At 46.0% G+C, this 17,889-nt stretch overlaps 1 protein-coding gene across 8 annotated transcripts in view; it reads left to right on the top strand.

Moving 5' to 3' along the window:
• The window catches only part of ano5a (anoctamin 5a), a 165,697-nt gene that overhangs the window by 52,036 nt on the left and 95,772 nt on the right, over nt 1-17,889 (top strand). For 4 of the 8 annotated variants that reach the window (XR_013498780.1, XM_078221001.1, XM_078221002.1 and 1 more), the window contains one exon: nt 11,043-11,096. The exons of the other annotated variants lie outside the window; for them this stretch is intronic. Coding sequence is in view for 3 of the 4 variants with exons in the window: in XM_078221001.1 (XP_078077127.1) it covers nt 11,043-11,096 (54 nt within the window). In the remaining variant the exon portion in view is untranslated. The remainder of the gene's footprint in view (nt 1-11,042; nt 11,097-17,889) is intronic. 8 annotated transcript variants of the gene reach the window in all.

Raw genomic sequence — 17,889 nt, forward strand, 5'->3', positions numbered from 1 at the left:
GCAAGTTAATTGCTTGGGTTTTAAAAGTCCTGACTGCTTGGGTTCTGTGAAAGGAGGAAGATTTAATAGTGGAAAAGGAACAGCGTGGTTTAAACTCCAGTGGCACATTTCCCAATTAGCTCCAGTAGAGCATGAATCAGATCGGAGGTTAGGATACCACTACCATCTCTTGAGTGGTTTGTCACTTGTGAGTTCCTCTGCGTGGGAGAGAGGAGGTAATTTTTTTTTTAGAATCAGTGAATCCTTACAGCGCAGAAGAGGCCATTCAATCCATTGAGTCTGCATCAACTCTCTGACAGAGTGACTTACACAGGCCCTCTCCCCTGCTATATCCCCGTAACCCCACACATTTCCCATGGTTAATCCATGTAACTTGCACATCCTTGGACCCCGAGGGGCAATTTAGCATGGCCAATCCACCTAACCTGCACAGCTTTGGAATGTGGGAGGAAACCCACGCAGACAGGGGGAGGACAAGCAAATCCACACAGACAGTGACCAAGGCCAGAACTGAATCCGGGTCCCTGGCGCTGTGAGACAGCTGTGCTAACCACTGTGCCACCGTGCAAAATGTTACTTAAGCATGATAATGGAGAGAGTGCTACAACCTTTATATTTAATAAGACCAGAAGACATAGGAGCAGAATTAGGCCACTCAGCCCATCGAGTCTGCTCCGCCATTCAATCATGGCTGGTTTTTTTTTCTCATCCCCATTCTCTTGCCTTTTCCCCATAACCCCTGATCCCCATTATTAATCAAGAACCTATCTATCTCTATCTTAAAGACACTCAATGACTTGGTAAAGAGCTCTACTGATTCACCACTCTAGCTGAAGAAATTCCTCCTCATCTGTTTTAAAGGACCGTCCACACTATCTAGGCCTTGCAGTATCCTGTAAGTTTCAATAAGATCTCCCCCTCCTCATCTTCTAAACTCCAACGAGTACAGACCCAGAGTCCTCAACCATTCCTCTTACGACAAGCTCTTCATTCCAGGGATCATTCTTGTGAACCTCCTCTGGACCCTTTCCAAGGCCAGCACGTCCTTCCTGAGATTTCCAGTATTCTGACCAATATTTTCCACCAGCGAAGCAGATCGGACAATGGGAGAAGAGGCAATAATGTTTGTTCAGCGTACTAGTTTTTATATTCTGATCCTTATGCATTCTAATATTATTACTACTGAGGGCAAGTTATTTTCTCCCCATTTCCGTGCTTTTTCTTGGCTACTCTAAATGGAGTAAAGAAAGCAATGGGCCACCCTGCACCTTCTGTCAAGGCTCCCCTGAACTGGCTATTTATAATGTGTACTTCCTTAGATGTGTCTTCACGTCAGGGAGACTGGCCCCGACCCTCCCTCGAGTGTTTTTCTTTCATTTTCCACAGTGATTTGGCTGATGTTGGGAGGTTGCAGCCCCAAACCACATCCTGCTGCTCATCCTGTGCAAAATACTGATATAGAAACATAGAAAAATAGGAGCAGGAGGAGGCCATTCGGCCCTTCAAGCCTGCTCCGCCCGCCATTCACCATGATCATGGCTAATCATCCAACTCAATATCCTGATCTCCCCCCCCCCCACCGCCACATCCTTTGATCCCCTTCGCACCAAGTGCTATATGTGACTGCTTCTTGAAAAAAACATAAAGGGGGGAGTTTTAGCGTCCTACCCACCACGGGAATTGTAGCGGGGGGGGGTGCGGACGGACCATGCAGAGGTCCATTGACCTCGGGTGGGATTTTCCGGTTTTGGGGCAAGCGTGGCCAGAAAATCCTACCCATTCAAACATTCACAATGAAACCAAGAACATCTCCTTGCCAGAATGTTGCACCGTCCAAAGGTGTGTGTGTGTGTGTCCATTTCCATGGACTGGGATCCTTGTTATTATTTCCATTTTTGTTGGATCGGGGCCTCGACCTCTTGAAGGCCAAGGTTGCGGGCAGAGCCTCAGTCAGATACTATCCCATCAGTATAATGCTACGGGGTCCACCTCCTACATTTTTTTAACCATGTTTCCAGTAAGATGGCAGGAAAAGTCGACAGTCGAGCTGGCAAGCAGCGCACCAATTTCTCCCACCTGAGTTGTCACTTGGTTTAAAAAAAAGACTCAGTCCTTCATTGTAAATGGCTCCCAATCCACAGACAATCAAGTGGGCTGCTTTGTCCTGGTCAGTTTCCTGAGTGTTGCTGGAACTGCAACCATCCAGGCAAGTAGGGAGTATTCCATCGCACTGCTGACTTGTGCCTTGGCTTTGGTGCCTTGGTGGACAGGCTTTAGGGAGTCAGGGGGTGAGTTACTCACTGCAGGATTCTTAACCTCTGACCTACTCTTGTAGCCACAGTATTTATCTGGCTAGTCCAATTGTGTTTCTGGTCAGTGGCAATCCCAGGATGTTGATAGTGGGGAATTCAGTGATGGCAATGCCCTTGAATTTCAAGGAGCAATGGTTAGATTCTTGGAGCTCTTGTTGGAGATGATCGTTGCCTGACACTTGCCTGGCGTGAATGTTACTTGCCACTTGTCAGCCCAAGCCTGGATATTGTCCAGGTGTTGCTGCATTTGGGCACGGACTGTTTCCATATGTGAGGAGTCGCCAATGGTGCTGAACATTATGCAATCAACAGTGAACGTTCCCACTTCTGACCTTCTACCAGAACAAAGATCATTTATGAAACAGCTGAAGATGGTTGGGCCTAGGACACAACCCTGAGGGACTCCTGTAATGATGTCCTGGAACTGTGATGACTGACCTCCAACCACCACCAATCATCGTCCTTTGTGCCAGGTACGATTACACCAGTGGAGAGTTTTCCCCTTGATTCCAGTTTTGCTGGAGCTTCTTGATGCCACACTCAGTCAAATGCTGCCTTGAAGTAAAGGGTTGCCACTCTCACCTCACCTCTGAAGTTCAGCTCTTTTGTCCATGCTGGAACCAGGGTGGTAATGAGGTCAGGAGCTGAGTGGCCCTGGTAGAACCCGAACTGAATATCATAGAAGCCCTACAGTACAGAAAGAGGCCATTCGGCCCATCGAGTCTGCACCGACCACAATCTCACCGAGGCCCTACCCCCATATCCCTACATATTTTACCCACTAATCCCTCTAACCTACGCAGCTCAGGACACTAAGGGGCAATTTTAGCACGGCCAATCAACCTAACCCGCACACCTTTGGACTGTGGGAGGAAACCGGAGCACCCGGAGGAAACCCACGCAGACACGCGGAGAATGTGCAAACTCCACACAGACAGTGATTCAAGCCGGGAATCGAACCCAGGTCCCTGGAGCTGTGAAGCAGCAGTGCGAATCACTGTGCCACCCAATGAGTAGGCTCTATGGCCTATATTCCTACTTCTTCTTGTGTATGGTACATGAATGTGTTCTCTCAGCAGTTCAATCTGAACTTGCTAGAGCAAGTCTAAGAATTGGTGAGTGCTGCAGTGAATGAGTAATCATGTAGGCCTCCTCAGGATCAGGACACGTCACTGAAATACTATTTTTTTATGTTTCGTTTTTAAACCAGCCCTGTGTTATAAACATGAAATGGGGCTGAAGAATATCGTAAGGATGAAGGGGGATCTTATTGAAACTTACAGGATACTGTGAGGCCTGGATAGAGTGGACGTGGAGAGGATGTTTCCACTAGTAGGAAAAACTAGAACCAGAGGGCACAACCTCAGGCTAAAGGGACGATCCTTTAAAACAGAGATGCGGAGGAATTCCTTCAGCCAGAGAATGATGAATCTGTGAAACTCTTTGCCACAGAAGGCTGTGGAGGCCAGGTCATTGAGTGTCTTTAAGACAGAGGTAGATTGGTTCTTGATTAATGAGGGGAATCAGGGGTTATGGGGAAAAGTCAGAAGAATGGGGATGAGAAAAAATCAGCCATGATTGAATGGCGGAGCAGACACGATGGGCCGAGTGGCCTAATTCTGCTCCTATGTTTTATGGTCTTATAAAGCACTCTGTTAAAGCCAGGGTGTTAGTGTTTTTTTAAAAATGGAATTGAACAGGAGTTCCTTCAGTTACATGGATCTCTTCGACGGAGGCCCTGGATGGGAGTTAGGAAGCTTTTTGAACTAATTTGCTGGAAGAAGCTGAAGGAACAGAAATGCCTCGGAGTGTGTCCTGCTTTCATTGGAGGACGGGAATCAGATAACTGTGAAATGTGCAGACGTCTGCTGGGTGCCTGCCAAAGGCTGTGTTTCCATGCACGGCCGACACAGATTTTTGCAGCTATTCGAAGTTAGAACGTAGGGTTTGAAGGCAACGCAGATGCAGCACTCAGCTTTTAACCAGTGGGCTACGAGTCGTGCATTCCAGAGATGAGGAACCCTGATCATATTTCCATCAGCAAATTCCAAGGGATAATGTACTTCTTTCAGAGGGAAGTGACAATGGTGAGGCCGAGCATTGTGCCCTGCCGGCAAAACTAATCTGTTTGAGAAAAGGAAAGGTAGGTGGATTGCCCTTCAGAAATCAATTACACCCCAACACCAAAGCAATGCGACTTGCCCATGACTTTCAAAACTAGACGTTGAAGCCAGCGTTATTCTAATGATAATTTTAACCCATTATTAAGTAAATCATATCAGCATTAAAAATGAAGTCAGTCAGAAAGCCTCGTGCTCAAAGTTTAGGTAGTTTGAAATTTAGCAGCACCGTTCCAATACCATCATCATATTAAATGTTATAGCAACAGGCAGAGATATAATCCAGGAAAGCGACCCATTGAAGGTGATCTTCGTTGTTGCCAGGAAGAAATTGTGGAAACTCTGGTCTGGGATGTTGTAATAATTAGCTATTCCGATTTTTTTTTTTAAAACCCCCCCCCCCCCCCTTGATTTTAAATTCTCATCCTTGTTGCACGTTCTCCCCGTGTCTGCGTGGGTTTCCTCCGGGTGCTCCAGTTTCCCCTCTCAGTCTGAAAGATGTGCAGGTTAGGTGCATTGGCCGTGCTAAATTCCCCATCGGTGTACCCAAACAGGTGCTGGAGTGTGACGACTAGGGGATTTTCACAGTAACTTCATTGCAGCGTTAATGTAAGCCTACTTGACACTAATAAATAAACTTTCACTTTAAATTCTTCCATGTCCTTGTTTCTCTTTATGACTTCCCCAAGCCCAGCAACCACAAGATCTCGGCACACCTTCAATTCTGGCATCTTGTATCTCCTGAATTTCTTCATCTCACGGTTGGTGACCTCGCCTTCAGCTCCTTGGGCCCAAAGTGCTGCAATTTCATCCCCAAAACCCCTCCAACTCTACTCCATTAAGATTGTAAAGATCCAGCAACTCCAAACTGGGCATCCATGAGGTATTGTGGGCCTCAGCAGCAGCAGAATGGTATTCAACCACAATCTATAGCCTCGTGGCCCAGCATACCCCCCACTCTACGCTTACCACCACCCCTGGTTCAATGAAGAGTGCAGGAGGGCATGCCAGGAGCAGCACCAAGCATACCTAAAAATCAGGTGTCAACCTGGGGAAGCTACAGCACAGGACTACCTGCTTATCAAACAACGCAAGCGGCATGTGATAGACAGAGCTAAGAGATCCTACAACAAATGGATCAGATCTCAGCTCTGTGGTCCTGCCACATCCATAGAAATATAGAAATTAGAAACTGGAGTAGGCCATTCGGCCCTTCGAACCTGCTGTGCCATTCATTTTGATCATGGCTGATCATCGAATTCAATGTTCTGATCCCCGCTCTCTTGCCCCCCATATCCCTTGATCCCTTTATTCAGTCATGAATAACAATGGATAATTAAACAACTCACTGAAGGGGAATCCACAAATATCCCCATCCTCAATGATGGAAGAGCCCAGCACATCCGTGCAAAAGACAAGGCTGAACCATTTACAACAATCTTCAGCCAGAGGGGCCAAAAGGATGATCCATCTCGGCCTCCTCCTGAGGTCCTCAGCATCACAGATGTCAGTCTTCAACCAATTTGATTCACTTCATGTGATATCAAGATATGAAGGCACTGGATACTACAGAGGCAATTAGTACTGACAATATTCTGGCAATAGTACTGAAGACTTGTCCTCCAGAACTTGCTTCATCCCTAGCCAAGCTGTTCCAGTACAGCTGCAACACAGGCACCACTCCAGCAATGTGGGAAATTTTCCAGGTATGTACTGTACAGAAAAAGCAGGACAAATCCAACCTAGCCAATTACTGCCCCAGCAGTCTGCACTCAATCATCAGCAAAGGAAGAGAAAATATTGTCGACAGTGTTATCAAATGATTCTTAATCAGCAAATAATCTGCTCGCTGACACTCAGTTTAGGTTCGGCCATGACCACTTGGCTCCTGACCTTATTACAGCCCAAATGTGGTCAAAAGCATTGGACTTGAGAGGTGATGCATTTTGGTAGAACTAACGTAGGGGGGAGCTATACGATAAATGGCAGAACCATAAAGGGTGTAGATACGCAGAGGGACCTGGGTGTGCAAGTCCACAGATCCTTGAAGGTGACGTCACAGATGGAGAAGATAGTGAAGAAGGCATATGGCATGTTTGCCTTTATAGGACGGGGCATGGAGTATAAAAGTTGGGGTCTGATGTTGCAGTTGTATAGAAGGTTGGTTCGGCCGCATTTGGAATACTGCGCCCAGTTCTGGTCGCCACACTACCAGAAGGACGTGGAAGCTTTAGAGAGAGTGCAGAGGAGGTTTACCAGGATGTTGCCTGGTATGGAAGGGCTTAGTTATGAGGAGAGATTGGGTAAACTGGGGTTGTTCTCACTGGAAAGACGGAGGATGAGGGGTGACCTAATAGAGGTGTATAAAATTATGAAAGGCATAGATAGGGTGAACGGTGGGAAGCTTTTCCCCAGGTCGGTGGTGACGTTCACGAGGGGTCATAGGTTCAAGGTGAGGGGGGGGGGAGGTTTAACACTGATATCAGAAGGACGTATTTTACGCAGAGGGTGGTGGGGGCCTGGAATGCGCTGCCGGGCAAGTTGGTGGAGGCGGACACACTGGGAACGTTTAAGACTTATCTAGATAGCCACATGAACGGAGTGGGAATGGAGGGATACAAAAGAATGGTCTAGTTTGGACCAGGGAACGGTGCGGGCTTGGAGGGCCGAAGGGCCTGTTCCTGTGCTGTATTGTTCTTTGTTCTTTGTGAGGTGAAATTGACTACTCTTGGCATCAAGGCAGCATTTGACCGAGTGTGGCATCAAGGAGCCCCAGCAAAATTGGAGTAAATGGGATTCGAGGGGAAAACTCTCCACTTTTTGGAGTCATACCTGGCACAAAGGAAGATGGTTGTGGTTGTTGAAGATCAATCCTCTCATCGACGAGACATTGCTGCATAAGTTCCTCGGGGTAGTGTCCGAGGCCCAACCATCAGCTGTTTAGTTAATGACCTTCCTTCCATCTTAAGGTCACAAGTGGGGGATATTCGCTGATTGCATTATGTTCAGCATCATTCACGACTCCTGAGATACTGTAGCAGCCCATGTCCATTTGCAGCAAAACATGCACAATATTTAGCCTTGACTGATTTGTGATGAGTAACATTTGCGTCAGACAAGTGTCATTCATGACCACATCCAATAAGAGAATCTAATCATCTCTCCTCAACACTCAAAGGTATTACCATCGCTGAATCCCCCACTATCAACATGCTGGGGGTTACCAATGACCAGAAACTGAATTGGACTAGCCGTATAAATACTGTAGCTGAAAGATTAGGTCAGAGGCTGAGAATTCTGCTGCAAGTAACTCGCCACCTAACTCCCCAAACCCTGTCCACCCATCAAAAATGCACAAGTCCTTGAATGTGATGGAATTCTGTCCGTTTGCCTGGATGTGTGCAGCTCTAACATCACTCAAGAAGCTTGACAGCATCCAAGCCAAAGCAGTTTGTTTGACTGGCACCCAGTTCACCATCTAAAACATTCACTCTCTCCACTAGTGACACACAGTAGCAGCAGTGTGTACCATCCACAAGATACATTACAGCAATTCACCAAGGTTCCTTCAACAGCACCTTCCAAACCCAGAAGGACAAGGGCAGTAGGTGAATGGAAAAACCACCACCCTGGAGGTTCCCCTCCAAGTCGCACACCATCCTAACTTGGAGCTATATCGCCATTCCTTCACTGTTGCCAGATCGAAGTCCTGGAACTCCCTCCCTAACAGCATTGCGAGTGTATCTACTCAACATGGACTGCAGCAATTCAAGAAGGTGGCTCACAACCGCCTTCCCAAGCGTAATTAGGGATGGGTAATAAATGTGAGCCTATCCCATGATGCCTGTGTAAGAACATGTATAAAAATAATAGCTCCTTGAAACCTACCTCTTTGATCAAGTTTTTGGTCATCTGTGCTCAGCACTTTGTGGCTTGAGTGTCAACCATTGGCAGCTAGTGTTTCTGCAAAGCACTTTGGGACAGTTTTACTATGTTAAAGGGCAGCACGGTGGCACAGTGGTTAGCGCTGCTGCCTCACAGTGCCAGGGACCCGGGTTAGATTCCCGGCTTGGGTCACTGTCTGTGTGGAGTTTGCACATTCTCCCCGTGTCTGTGTGAGTTTCCTCCGGGTGCTCCGGTTTCCTCCCACAGTCCAAAGATGTGCAGGTTAGGCTGATTGGCCATGATAAATTGCCCCTTAGTGTCAGGGGGACTAGCTACGGTAAATGCATGGGGTTATGGGGATAGGGACTGGTTGAGAATGTGGTTGGTGCAGACTCGATGGGCCAAATGGCCTCTTTCTGCAGTGTAGGATTATATGATATAAATGCAAGTTGTCTTTTAGAAAATAGCTCTTTCTTGCAGAATTTTGGGATTCATTCATCCCTGAAATTTTGGCTGGTGAATGGAGCTTGACTGTTTGCTAACATGTTATGACCCATCAGTGACTTTAATGATAGCTGCTAGTCATTTGCTGCTGCCATTAAAATGACAGTAGGCAATTGCAGACTTTTATCTACATTCGTGAAGGATATCCATGGGATCCCCCACTTTTGGAATTAGTCGATTGGTCACTCGAGAAACCTTTGGTTCAGAGTGGAATGAGAAAGCAACCTCTGACTATCTCTGATACCAGAGATAGAATTAAAGATGTCACAGCAGATAATGGACACCACTTTGGCCAGAACAGTGGCTGGAGCTTTTCTTGTTTAATCTCAGTTCCCGGCCCTTTCTCTCAGCTGCTTATCCAACTCGAGTTATGTTGGAATGTCAACAGCCCATTGTCACAATGTTTTCCCTGTTCTACTAACCCCTTGTGTTGAATACTAACTTCTCCCTTTGTGTTCTTCGATTTGACCCATGTTGTTGCCAACTTGAAAGCAAGCTGTTGACTTTTACTTATTAGTGCCACGAGTAGGTTTACAGTAACACTGCAATGAAGTTACTGCTGACCAAGGGTGTCTGTAATCCAGGGGTGTTTTTTATAACTTAACCTACCCAACAAGAGATCATGTCCATGAAATCATCCAAACATTTCGTGCCCTGCCCCATTCAATTTTAACAATATCCAGAGGTAGCCTCTGTAAACATCACTGCCAATGTATTCATTTGAATGATTCTGATGTGGGGACACCAGTGTTGTTCCACAGAATTCTGAGCGCGTCGATCCAGCAGCATGTTTTAAAGTTTAAAGCTCATTTATTAGTGTCACAAGTAGGCTTACATTAACACTGCAATGGAGTTACTGTGAAAATCCCGTACTCGCCCCACTCCGGCGCCTGTTCAGGTACACTGAGGGAGAATTTAGCATGGTCCACGCACCTAACTATCACGTCTTTCAGATTGAGAGAGGAAACCGGAGCATCTAGAGGAAACCCACGCAGGTATGTGGGTTCTGCTGCTGGACTTGTATATAATGGACAGGTAATTGGTTTGCAATGCATAGACATGACATTCAATTCATTTATATTTATTAGTTTGGGTGGCACAGTTGTTAACACTGCTGCCTCACAGCGCCAGGGACAGCGGCTTGCGTCACTGTCTGTGTGGAGTTTGCACATCCTCCCCGTGTCTGCGTGGGTTTCCTCTGGGTGCTCCAGTTTCCTCCCATAGTCCAAAGATGTGCAGGTTAGCTGGCTTGGCCATGGTAAATTGCCCCTTTAGGATCAGGGGGACTAGCTAGGGTAAATGTATGGGGATAGGACCTGGGTGGGATTGTGGTCGGTGCAGACTTGATAGGCTGAATGGCCTCCTTCTGCACTGTAAGGATTCTATGGAATTTATAATTGAGGCAACCAGAAATCTGCCTCGTTGATGACCCCCTCTTGAGTGAGACTTCTGCGTTCTAATTGACCCGGGCTGATCTGCAACACTTTTAGAATTGGTTTTCAAGCTGTCATTCACATTTCAGTCCAAAGAAACTGATTTAAAGTAGCTTCAACTAAATTTATTATCGTGATATATTTACATTTAGGGGAGGCAATGGCCTTATGGTATTATCGCTAGATTATTAATCCAGAAACTCAGCTAATGTTCTGGGGACCTGGGTTCGAATCCTGCCACGGCAGAGGGTGGAATTTGAATTCAAGAAAATAAATCTGGAATTATGAATCTACTGATGACCGTGGAACCATTGTCGACTGTTGGAAAAACCCATCTGGTTCACTAATGTCCTTTAGAGAAGGAAATCTGCCGTCCTTACCCGGTCTGGCCTGCATTTGACTCCAGAGCCACAGCAATGTGGTCGACTCTCTAAGGGCAACTAGAGATGGGCAATAAATGCTGGCCAGCCAGTGTCGTCCCACGAATGAAAATAATAGTGATATTATACGTATTGAAAGATTTTCATTTTTTGCACTGCTTGCCTAATTGTTCAATAATTCAGAAAACAGATGGTGTAACCATCCAGAGAAGGCGCATTCCTCCCCACAATTGCATGCACGCTGTCACCACTGCAGTTAATGTATGCCCTCCTTTCACTGCCCCGCTCCCTCACCTATGCCCCGGATGAATTCCATTCATTAACCTAGTTGACTGCTGTATAACCCTAAAGAATGGCTTCTTTGGTCTGTGACCTAACATGCAAATCTCTCCTTGATGCACTCATTAGGTACTAAGCACAACAACAGAGACTGCATCTCTCATCCATGGTCTGCCTAAGGGGGTAAGCAGCCATCGTTACATAAGTCCGTCTGCATGTGGGTGTTTGCATGTTCTGCATGCTCAACCGTTGTGAACCAATTTGTAAAAGTAGTGCATGTGATGACCATAGAACACTGTTTGTCTGTGTTTTTCCTCAGTATGTTGAAACTTGGCTGTTATTAGGAAGTCACGGTTAGCTTGTTGGTCCGGATTTTCGCCCCAAGCTCGGGTTCACAAGGTTGGCAGGTTTCTTGGTTCGGCAAACCCAATGTTTAAAAATAGCCGCCCTCAGGACGACTGTTCTTGGTCCGTGGTTGGGGAGTGGGCAGTTATGGGGCAGGCTGAAATAGGGGTTGGGACAGATGACTGCAGACAGACCGTAGAGGCTGTTGGGTGTGAAGGCAGTCTGGGCGTAAGGCTTACCTCTCTGCTCTAGAACTGTGTGTAAATAAATAAAAAGCCTCTCCAACCCTCACCCCTCAAACTCTCAATACCCTGTCCATGCCAAGCTGTGCCAACCCACCTAGTGTCCGAGGACAGTTCTTGGACAGGTTTGACAGCTGGACAGCCCTTTAAAAGTTCCTTGACAGCTTGACCATTCCAATGTGTTTGTGCGTAAAAGGTGCATAATGATGTTCACTTTTCACGATCCCAAAGGCTGTACACTGACTCTGTGAAAAATTGTCCAAACTTGCCTTGCCCATTAGAAGCAAAACAAATCCAACTCAGCCAATGATTGAACTATCGGTCTACTCTCCAACCACTAGCAATGTAATACAAGGAATTATCAACACCACTCACACAAGCTCCCAACGATGTCTCAGGGCCCTATCCAAAGGGGTACCCTGGCTATACAAACAGACCCACCAAATACAGACCTCCTTTTACCCGTTCCAATTCGCACACTCCAGTTTGCACACTCTTGGGTTTTCAAAATCCCATTTCGGTGGAGGCAGCTAGTGATTTAATTGGCTAGCTGCTTCATTAAATCTCACATGTATGAACTCCAGCCCGACTCCACGAAAATGGGAAATGCCAGGATCGGGGGTGGGAGATAGAATTTCTGGAATCATTGCAATGTTGGAGAGGATCTGTACCCTGGTGAAGATCCACGTCATTATCAGGTTAAATGTGCTGGAATCATCCTCCTCCAGAGTGTTCCATTGTCGCTGTTGCTAGTGATCGGCCATTTTAAATCATTCCTGATGATATGAATAAACAGCGAGTTCACTCGACACATGACAGCTCAGCCCCAGTTTTGGAGTCTCCATCCAATGTGGACGGAAGAGCTGAATTCCAGAGGTGAGGTAAAAGTGACTGGTTTTGACGTCAAGGCAACATGCGACCAAAATGTGGCACCGGAGAGCCCTAGTGTCAAGTCAATGGGAATTGGGGGAAATCAAATGTGGCAGAGAAGATCATGGTCACTAGATGCTCTTCCTGTCCCCCGATGACTGACCCAACTATACTCTCCGTCCCTCCTGACAACTCCTCTCAACCACCCGACCACTGCCTCCCACAACCGCCCATTGGCCATCTTATAACCTCCACAATCCAGTCCCTTCCCCCCCAAACCAATCCTGTCCACTTATCTTATTAAAATTTGTTCTTTCTGGACTTTTAAACTTGCTTGTTTTATGGCAACTAGTGCCGTAACAAAAGGGGAATGCACTCCTTAACGCCAGTGCTGCAGAAGGACAGAAGATCGTGGGAACCTGCTGAGTAACACAGAACTCACCCGGCTTGAGTTGGAAGGTCAGGTGAGATAGGACTGCCAGGATTACCAGGTAAGGAGCTAAGAGCAGAATGGCCATCTGACACTCCACTGGAGGTTTTAGCCCATTTTGACATTGGGTGCCAGCTATGGTTCAGTTATAACGTACTCACCTCTGAGTCTGGAGGGTGTGGGTTCCAGCCCCAATCCAGGATTCGAGCACAAAAATCAAAGCTGAAACTCCAGAGTAACACTGAGGGAACGCCACATCCTTTGAGGTGAAGCCTTTTGGATGCAACACTAAACTAAGGCCCCACCTCTTCCCCTGTGGGTGTAAATAATCCCAAGGTCCTACTTTGTCCCTCAAATCAGCATCAGCAGAACAGATTATCTGCTCATTGTCACATGGCTCTTTGTGAGAGTTTGCCGTATGTAAATTGGTTGCCATGTTTCTTACATTACAACAGTGGGAACACTCCAAAAATACTTCCATGGCTGTAAAGTGCTTTGGGATGCCCTGCAGTTGTAAGAGACGCTATATTAAATGCAAGTCTTGCTTTTTTGAGTGGTAGCATAAACACGTGATAGCAAGTCTGCATTGCTTTGACTCAAATGAAAATAACATCGGTAGTGATGTGAATTGAACTGCCAACTTACTGTTGTCTGTTTTTCACTACTGTATTAAGTCGAGTGTGTTTCCTGTTAACTTACAACCTGTGCTGAAATCTGACTGATTTGTTGGAAGTTAATTGCAGGTGGTGTAATCACAAGAAAAGTCTTAATTCACTCGTACTGTGCACTCCATGTTTCAAGAGATATGCATTTAAGCAGTTTAAGAGGTTTCTAAATGAGAACAACAATGACAGCATTTTTGATCATCCCATCTCACTCCTCTTAATGTTAGAAAAAGGAAAACCAAGAATCTGGAAGTCAGAAATAAACATTGGAAATGCTTGGGTTCAGTCAACATTTACACATTGAGGCTACCTAAACAATGAGGCTACCTCATTGAATGTTCTTAAGGCAAAGATCTTTTTGAACAGTAAAGGAATGGGAAGGCACAGGTTCAATTCCTGGCTTGGGCCACTGTCTGTGCGGAGTTTGCATGTTCTCTCCGTGTCTGCCTGGGTTTCCTCCGGGTGCTCCGGTTTCCTCCCACACCCCAAAGATGTGTGGGTTAAGTGGATTGGCCGTGCTAAATTGTCCCTTTAGTCTTAGGGAGACTAGCTAGGGTAAATGCATGGGTTATGGGGATAGGGCCTGGGTGGGTTTGTGGTCGGTGTAGACTTGATGGGCTGAATGGCCTCCTTCTGCACTGTAGGATTCTATGATTCTATTCTGAATTAAGCGTTATGGTGAGCGGGTGGGTAAGTGGAGCTGAGTCCGTGAAAAGATCAGCCATGATCTTATTGAATGGTGGAGCAGGCTCGAGGGCCCAGATGGCCTACTCCTGCTCCTAGTCTAATGTTCTTATTAAAGGAAAAAGCTAGGTTTGCAATTTGGGTGGAAACTTCTGACCAATCTCGAATATTCAGGAGAAAATTCCTTTTTTACAACTGCCCAAAACAAAATTAACCTTCTGCTTAGTAACTGGAGCTGAGTGTGAATGTGCAGCTACTGTTCTTAATGTCCGCTACACTGAGCAATATAAACTCCCAGGTTTATCTTGTTTGGTGGCAAGACAAATCAAAGCAATATTTGACCGAGTTGTAGAGGAGTTGCTGTTGCTTCTTCACCTCTGCTTCTGTCTGTTACCTGCTGTTAATGGTATTGAGTCAATGGCCAGATTTCTCCGGCCATCCATGCCGGTGGGATCACCTGGTCCAGCCAAAGGCACACCCCTGCCGCGGGTTTCCTGGCGACATGGAGTGCAGTCATTGACACTGGTGGGACCAGAAGATCCTCACCGCTGACGAACGGCATGCCATCTCCCGTCAGGAGAAACACACTGTGGGAAGACCAGAGAATCCCCCCTCAGTATGTGAATAAGACAAATGAAATAGCAAGACCAGAGTAGTCAAAGCAACTCTCCCTGTGTTAAAAGGGCTAATGCCCAGAAGGAGGAGCAACAGATGACATCAAGAGTACAGACGCGGCACAACAACACTAAAGCAACATACTGCGGATACTGGAAATCCTGAAATAAGAACAGAAAAATGTTAGAAAAGTCATCAGTCAGGCTGTAGAGAGAGAGATGCTGACTGCTTACAACATTTTCTATTTTTAGTACAGATATGCTTGCCACTTCCCCAAGAGACAGCTCTCAATCTTGGCTTTTATCTAGCATGGATTGATTGATGCTCATTTTCATAGAGAGCCTCTCCACGGGCAGCGAGTTTCCTCGGAACTGAAACCAGTGACCTTGTATTGGTTAGCATCCACAGATTTAATATCGGGTTTAGCTTTGAGTCGCAGCGTGTTGATCATTGGAGGACAGAAAAGTGGACCTGTCAGATTGCACCCACACACAGCAATGTGATGTGCCATTTGCCTGATGTGTACAGGCTAAATGTACATGGCTAGTTATCTTTACAGTTTGAATGAACATCAAGAATAGTGAGACAGGCATTGAAACAGGATATTCTTTGGAAGAAAACATCCTTTTCAGAATGTTATTTGATGAGTAATAGCGTTTCCTTTAAAGTTTATTTATTCATAGAATCATTAGAATCTATGGCACGGAGATGGGCCCTTCAGCTCAAACTGATCCATGCTGACCAAAATGCCCATCTAAGCTCACCCCATTTGCCTGCATTTGGCCTGTATCCCTCTAAACTTTTCCTATCCATGTATCTGTCCAAATGTCTTTTAAATGTTGTCAATGTCCCCACCTCAACCACTTCCTCCGGCAGCTCATTCCACATACATACCCCCTCTGTGTAAAAAGGATGCTTCTCAGGTTCCCATTAATTCTTTCCCCTCTAAACTTAAACCTGTGCCCTCGAGTTCTCGATTTCCCAACCCTGTGAAAAAGACTGAGTGCGTTCACCGTATCTATGCCTCTCATGATCTTATACACCCCTATAAGATCACCCTCGGTCTCCTACGCTCCAAAGAAAAAATTCCTAGCCTGTCCAATCTCTCCCTGTAACTCAGTCCCTTGAGTCCTGGCAACTTCCTTGTAAATCTCTTCTGCACTCTCTGCAGTTTTCTTTCCGACATCAAGGCGACCAAAACTGAACACAATACTCCAGGTGCAGCCTCACCAATGCCATGTCACAAGTAGGCTTACATTAGCACTGCAATGAATTTACTGTGAAAATCCCTTAGCTGTCACACTCCAGCGCCTGTTCGAGTACACTGAGGGAGAATTTAGCATGACCAGTGCACCTAACCAGTACGTCTTTCAGACAGTGGGAGGAAACTGGAGCATCTGGAGGGAAAACACGCAGACATGGGGAGAACGTGCAGGCTCCGCACAGACAGTGACCCAAGCCTTGAATCGAACCCAGGTCCCTGGAACTGTGAGGCAGCAGTGCTGATCACTGTGCCACCGTGCCGCTCACATCTCTACTTAGGCCTCCAGCCCAAGATGTTGTACAATTAGGATGTGAATTTCCTTTGCTTTCATTTCAAATTGAGCATTGAAAGCTGAAAGCTATTTTTCACAATGTTGAACTGACCTGTTCATGTCCTTGGCACCCGATGCATGGATTCCATGCAGCCAACAGTGATGTCAGAGAAAAACTGTTGATCTCGCTGTAGCTGCCAACCAGTAAAGTCCATTTCTTTAAAAATGTTTCTCATTGTGTCCAGCCTCAGCTGGTCTGCTGACAGTGACCTTTCGACACTAACATGGCTGGTACAACAATATAGCTTTACATGACAACTGGGATTCATGCCCGGAGGTGCTCCTTTCATGTGACAGCTATTTCCTTCATACAAACAGACTAAGAAATTAACAAATCTCACACGTTCTGATCTGAGATGTTTAATGTCTGGATATTACTGCTTCATCCAGACAATATTAATAATAGCTAACTGGAGAAATGAGAATTCTCTATTTCACTGACTGCTAATAAATGGCCTCGTGGTGTTATCGTTAGATTATTAATGCAGAAACTCAGCTAATGTTCTGGGGACTCGGGTTCGAATCCCACCACAGCACGTGGTGGAATTTATATTCAATAAAAGATAGCTGGAGTTAAAAATCTACTGATAACCATTGTCGATTGTCAAACAAACCCATCTGATTCACTAAAGTTTAAAGCTTTCAAGTTTAAAGTCCTTTTAGGGAAGGAAATCTGCTGTCCTTATCTGGTCTGGCCTACATGTGATTCCAGACCAACAACAATGTGGTTGACTCTCAACTGCCCTCAGGCAACTAAGGATGGGCAATGAATGCTGGGCAGCCAGCGATGCCCATGTCCCATGAATGAATAAAAATAAATAAATTCAAAGAAATAATTCCAGCTGTGAAATGTTTTTAACTCTATTGGTTTCTGGTCGAGTCATTGAACCCACAAAGAAACCGATTTATGGCAGAGATTTCAGTATGCTTGCATGTAGGCAATTGCAGCAATACAATTTCCCCAGTGTCAAAGCTTGCTGAAACCCTTTTTAAATTGAATTTACCCTAGTTATCTGACATTTCACAGAATAGAGTGCTCCTTCCAAATGCAAGATACTGTGGGGGTTGGAATAAAATAAAAAATACTGGAAACATTCAGCAGTTCGGGCAGCATCAGTAGAGAGAGGACCAAGAGTTAACCAGAGTTTCAGGGGTGTGACCTCCCTGTCCTGGTGAAAGATCACAAGTTGAAACATTGGCTGGAATTCTCTGGCCGTTCACACCGCGCCGCCAGCGAGGACGGGGAATTTGACGCTCAGCCCGATCTCTGTTCACTCCAGCAGGACGGGAGAATCTCGCTGGCGTGAATGGCCGGATAATCCCACCCCTTAACTGTTTCTTTCATCACAGATGCTGCCAGACCTGCTGAGTATTTCCAGCATTTTCTGCTGGATTTTTTTTTTGGTTTCTTTAATTTGCAATTGGGCTTCATAGCCTTTGTCTTGTTTTACAAACAAATACACTGGGAATATATAATAGGTCCTTGAACAACTGAGGCGACCAATTGACTGGAGGTGCTTCATCCTCCAC

The sequence above is a fragment of the Mustelus asterias genome, chromosome 9 (genome assembly GCF_964213995.1).
Source record: "Mustelus asterias chromosome 9, sMusAst1.hap1.1, whole genome shotgun sequence".
Classification (NCBI taxonomy): Eukaryota; Metazoa; Chordata; class Chondrichthyes; order Carcharhiniformes; family Triakidae; genus Mustelus; species Mustelus asterias.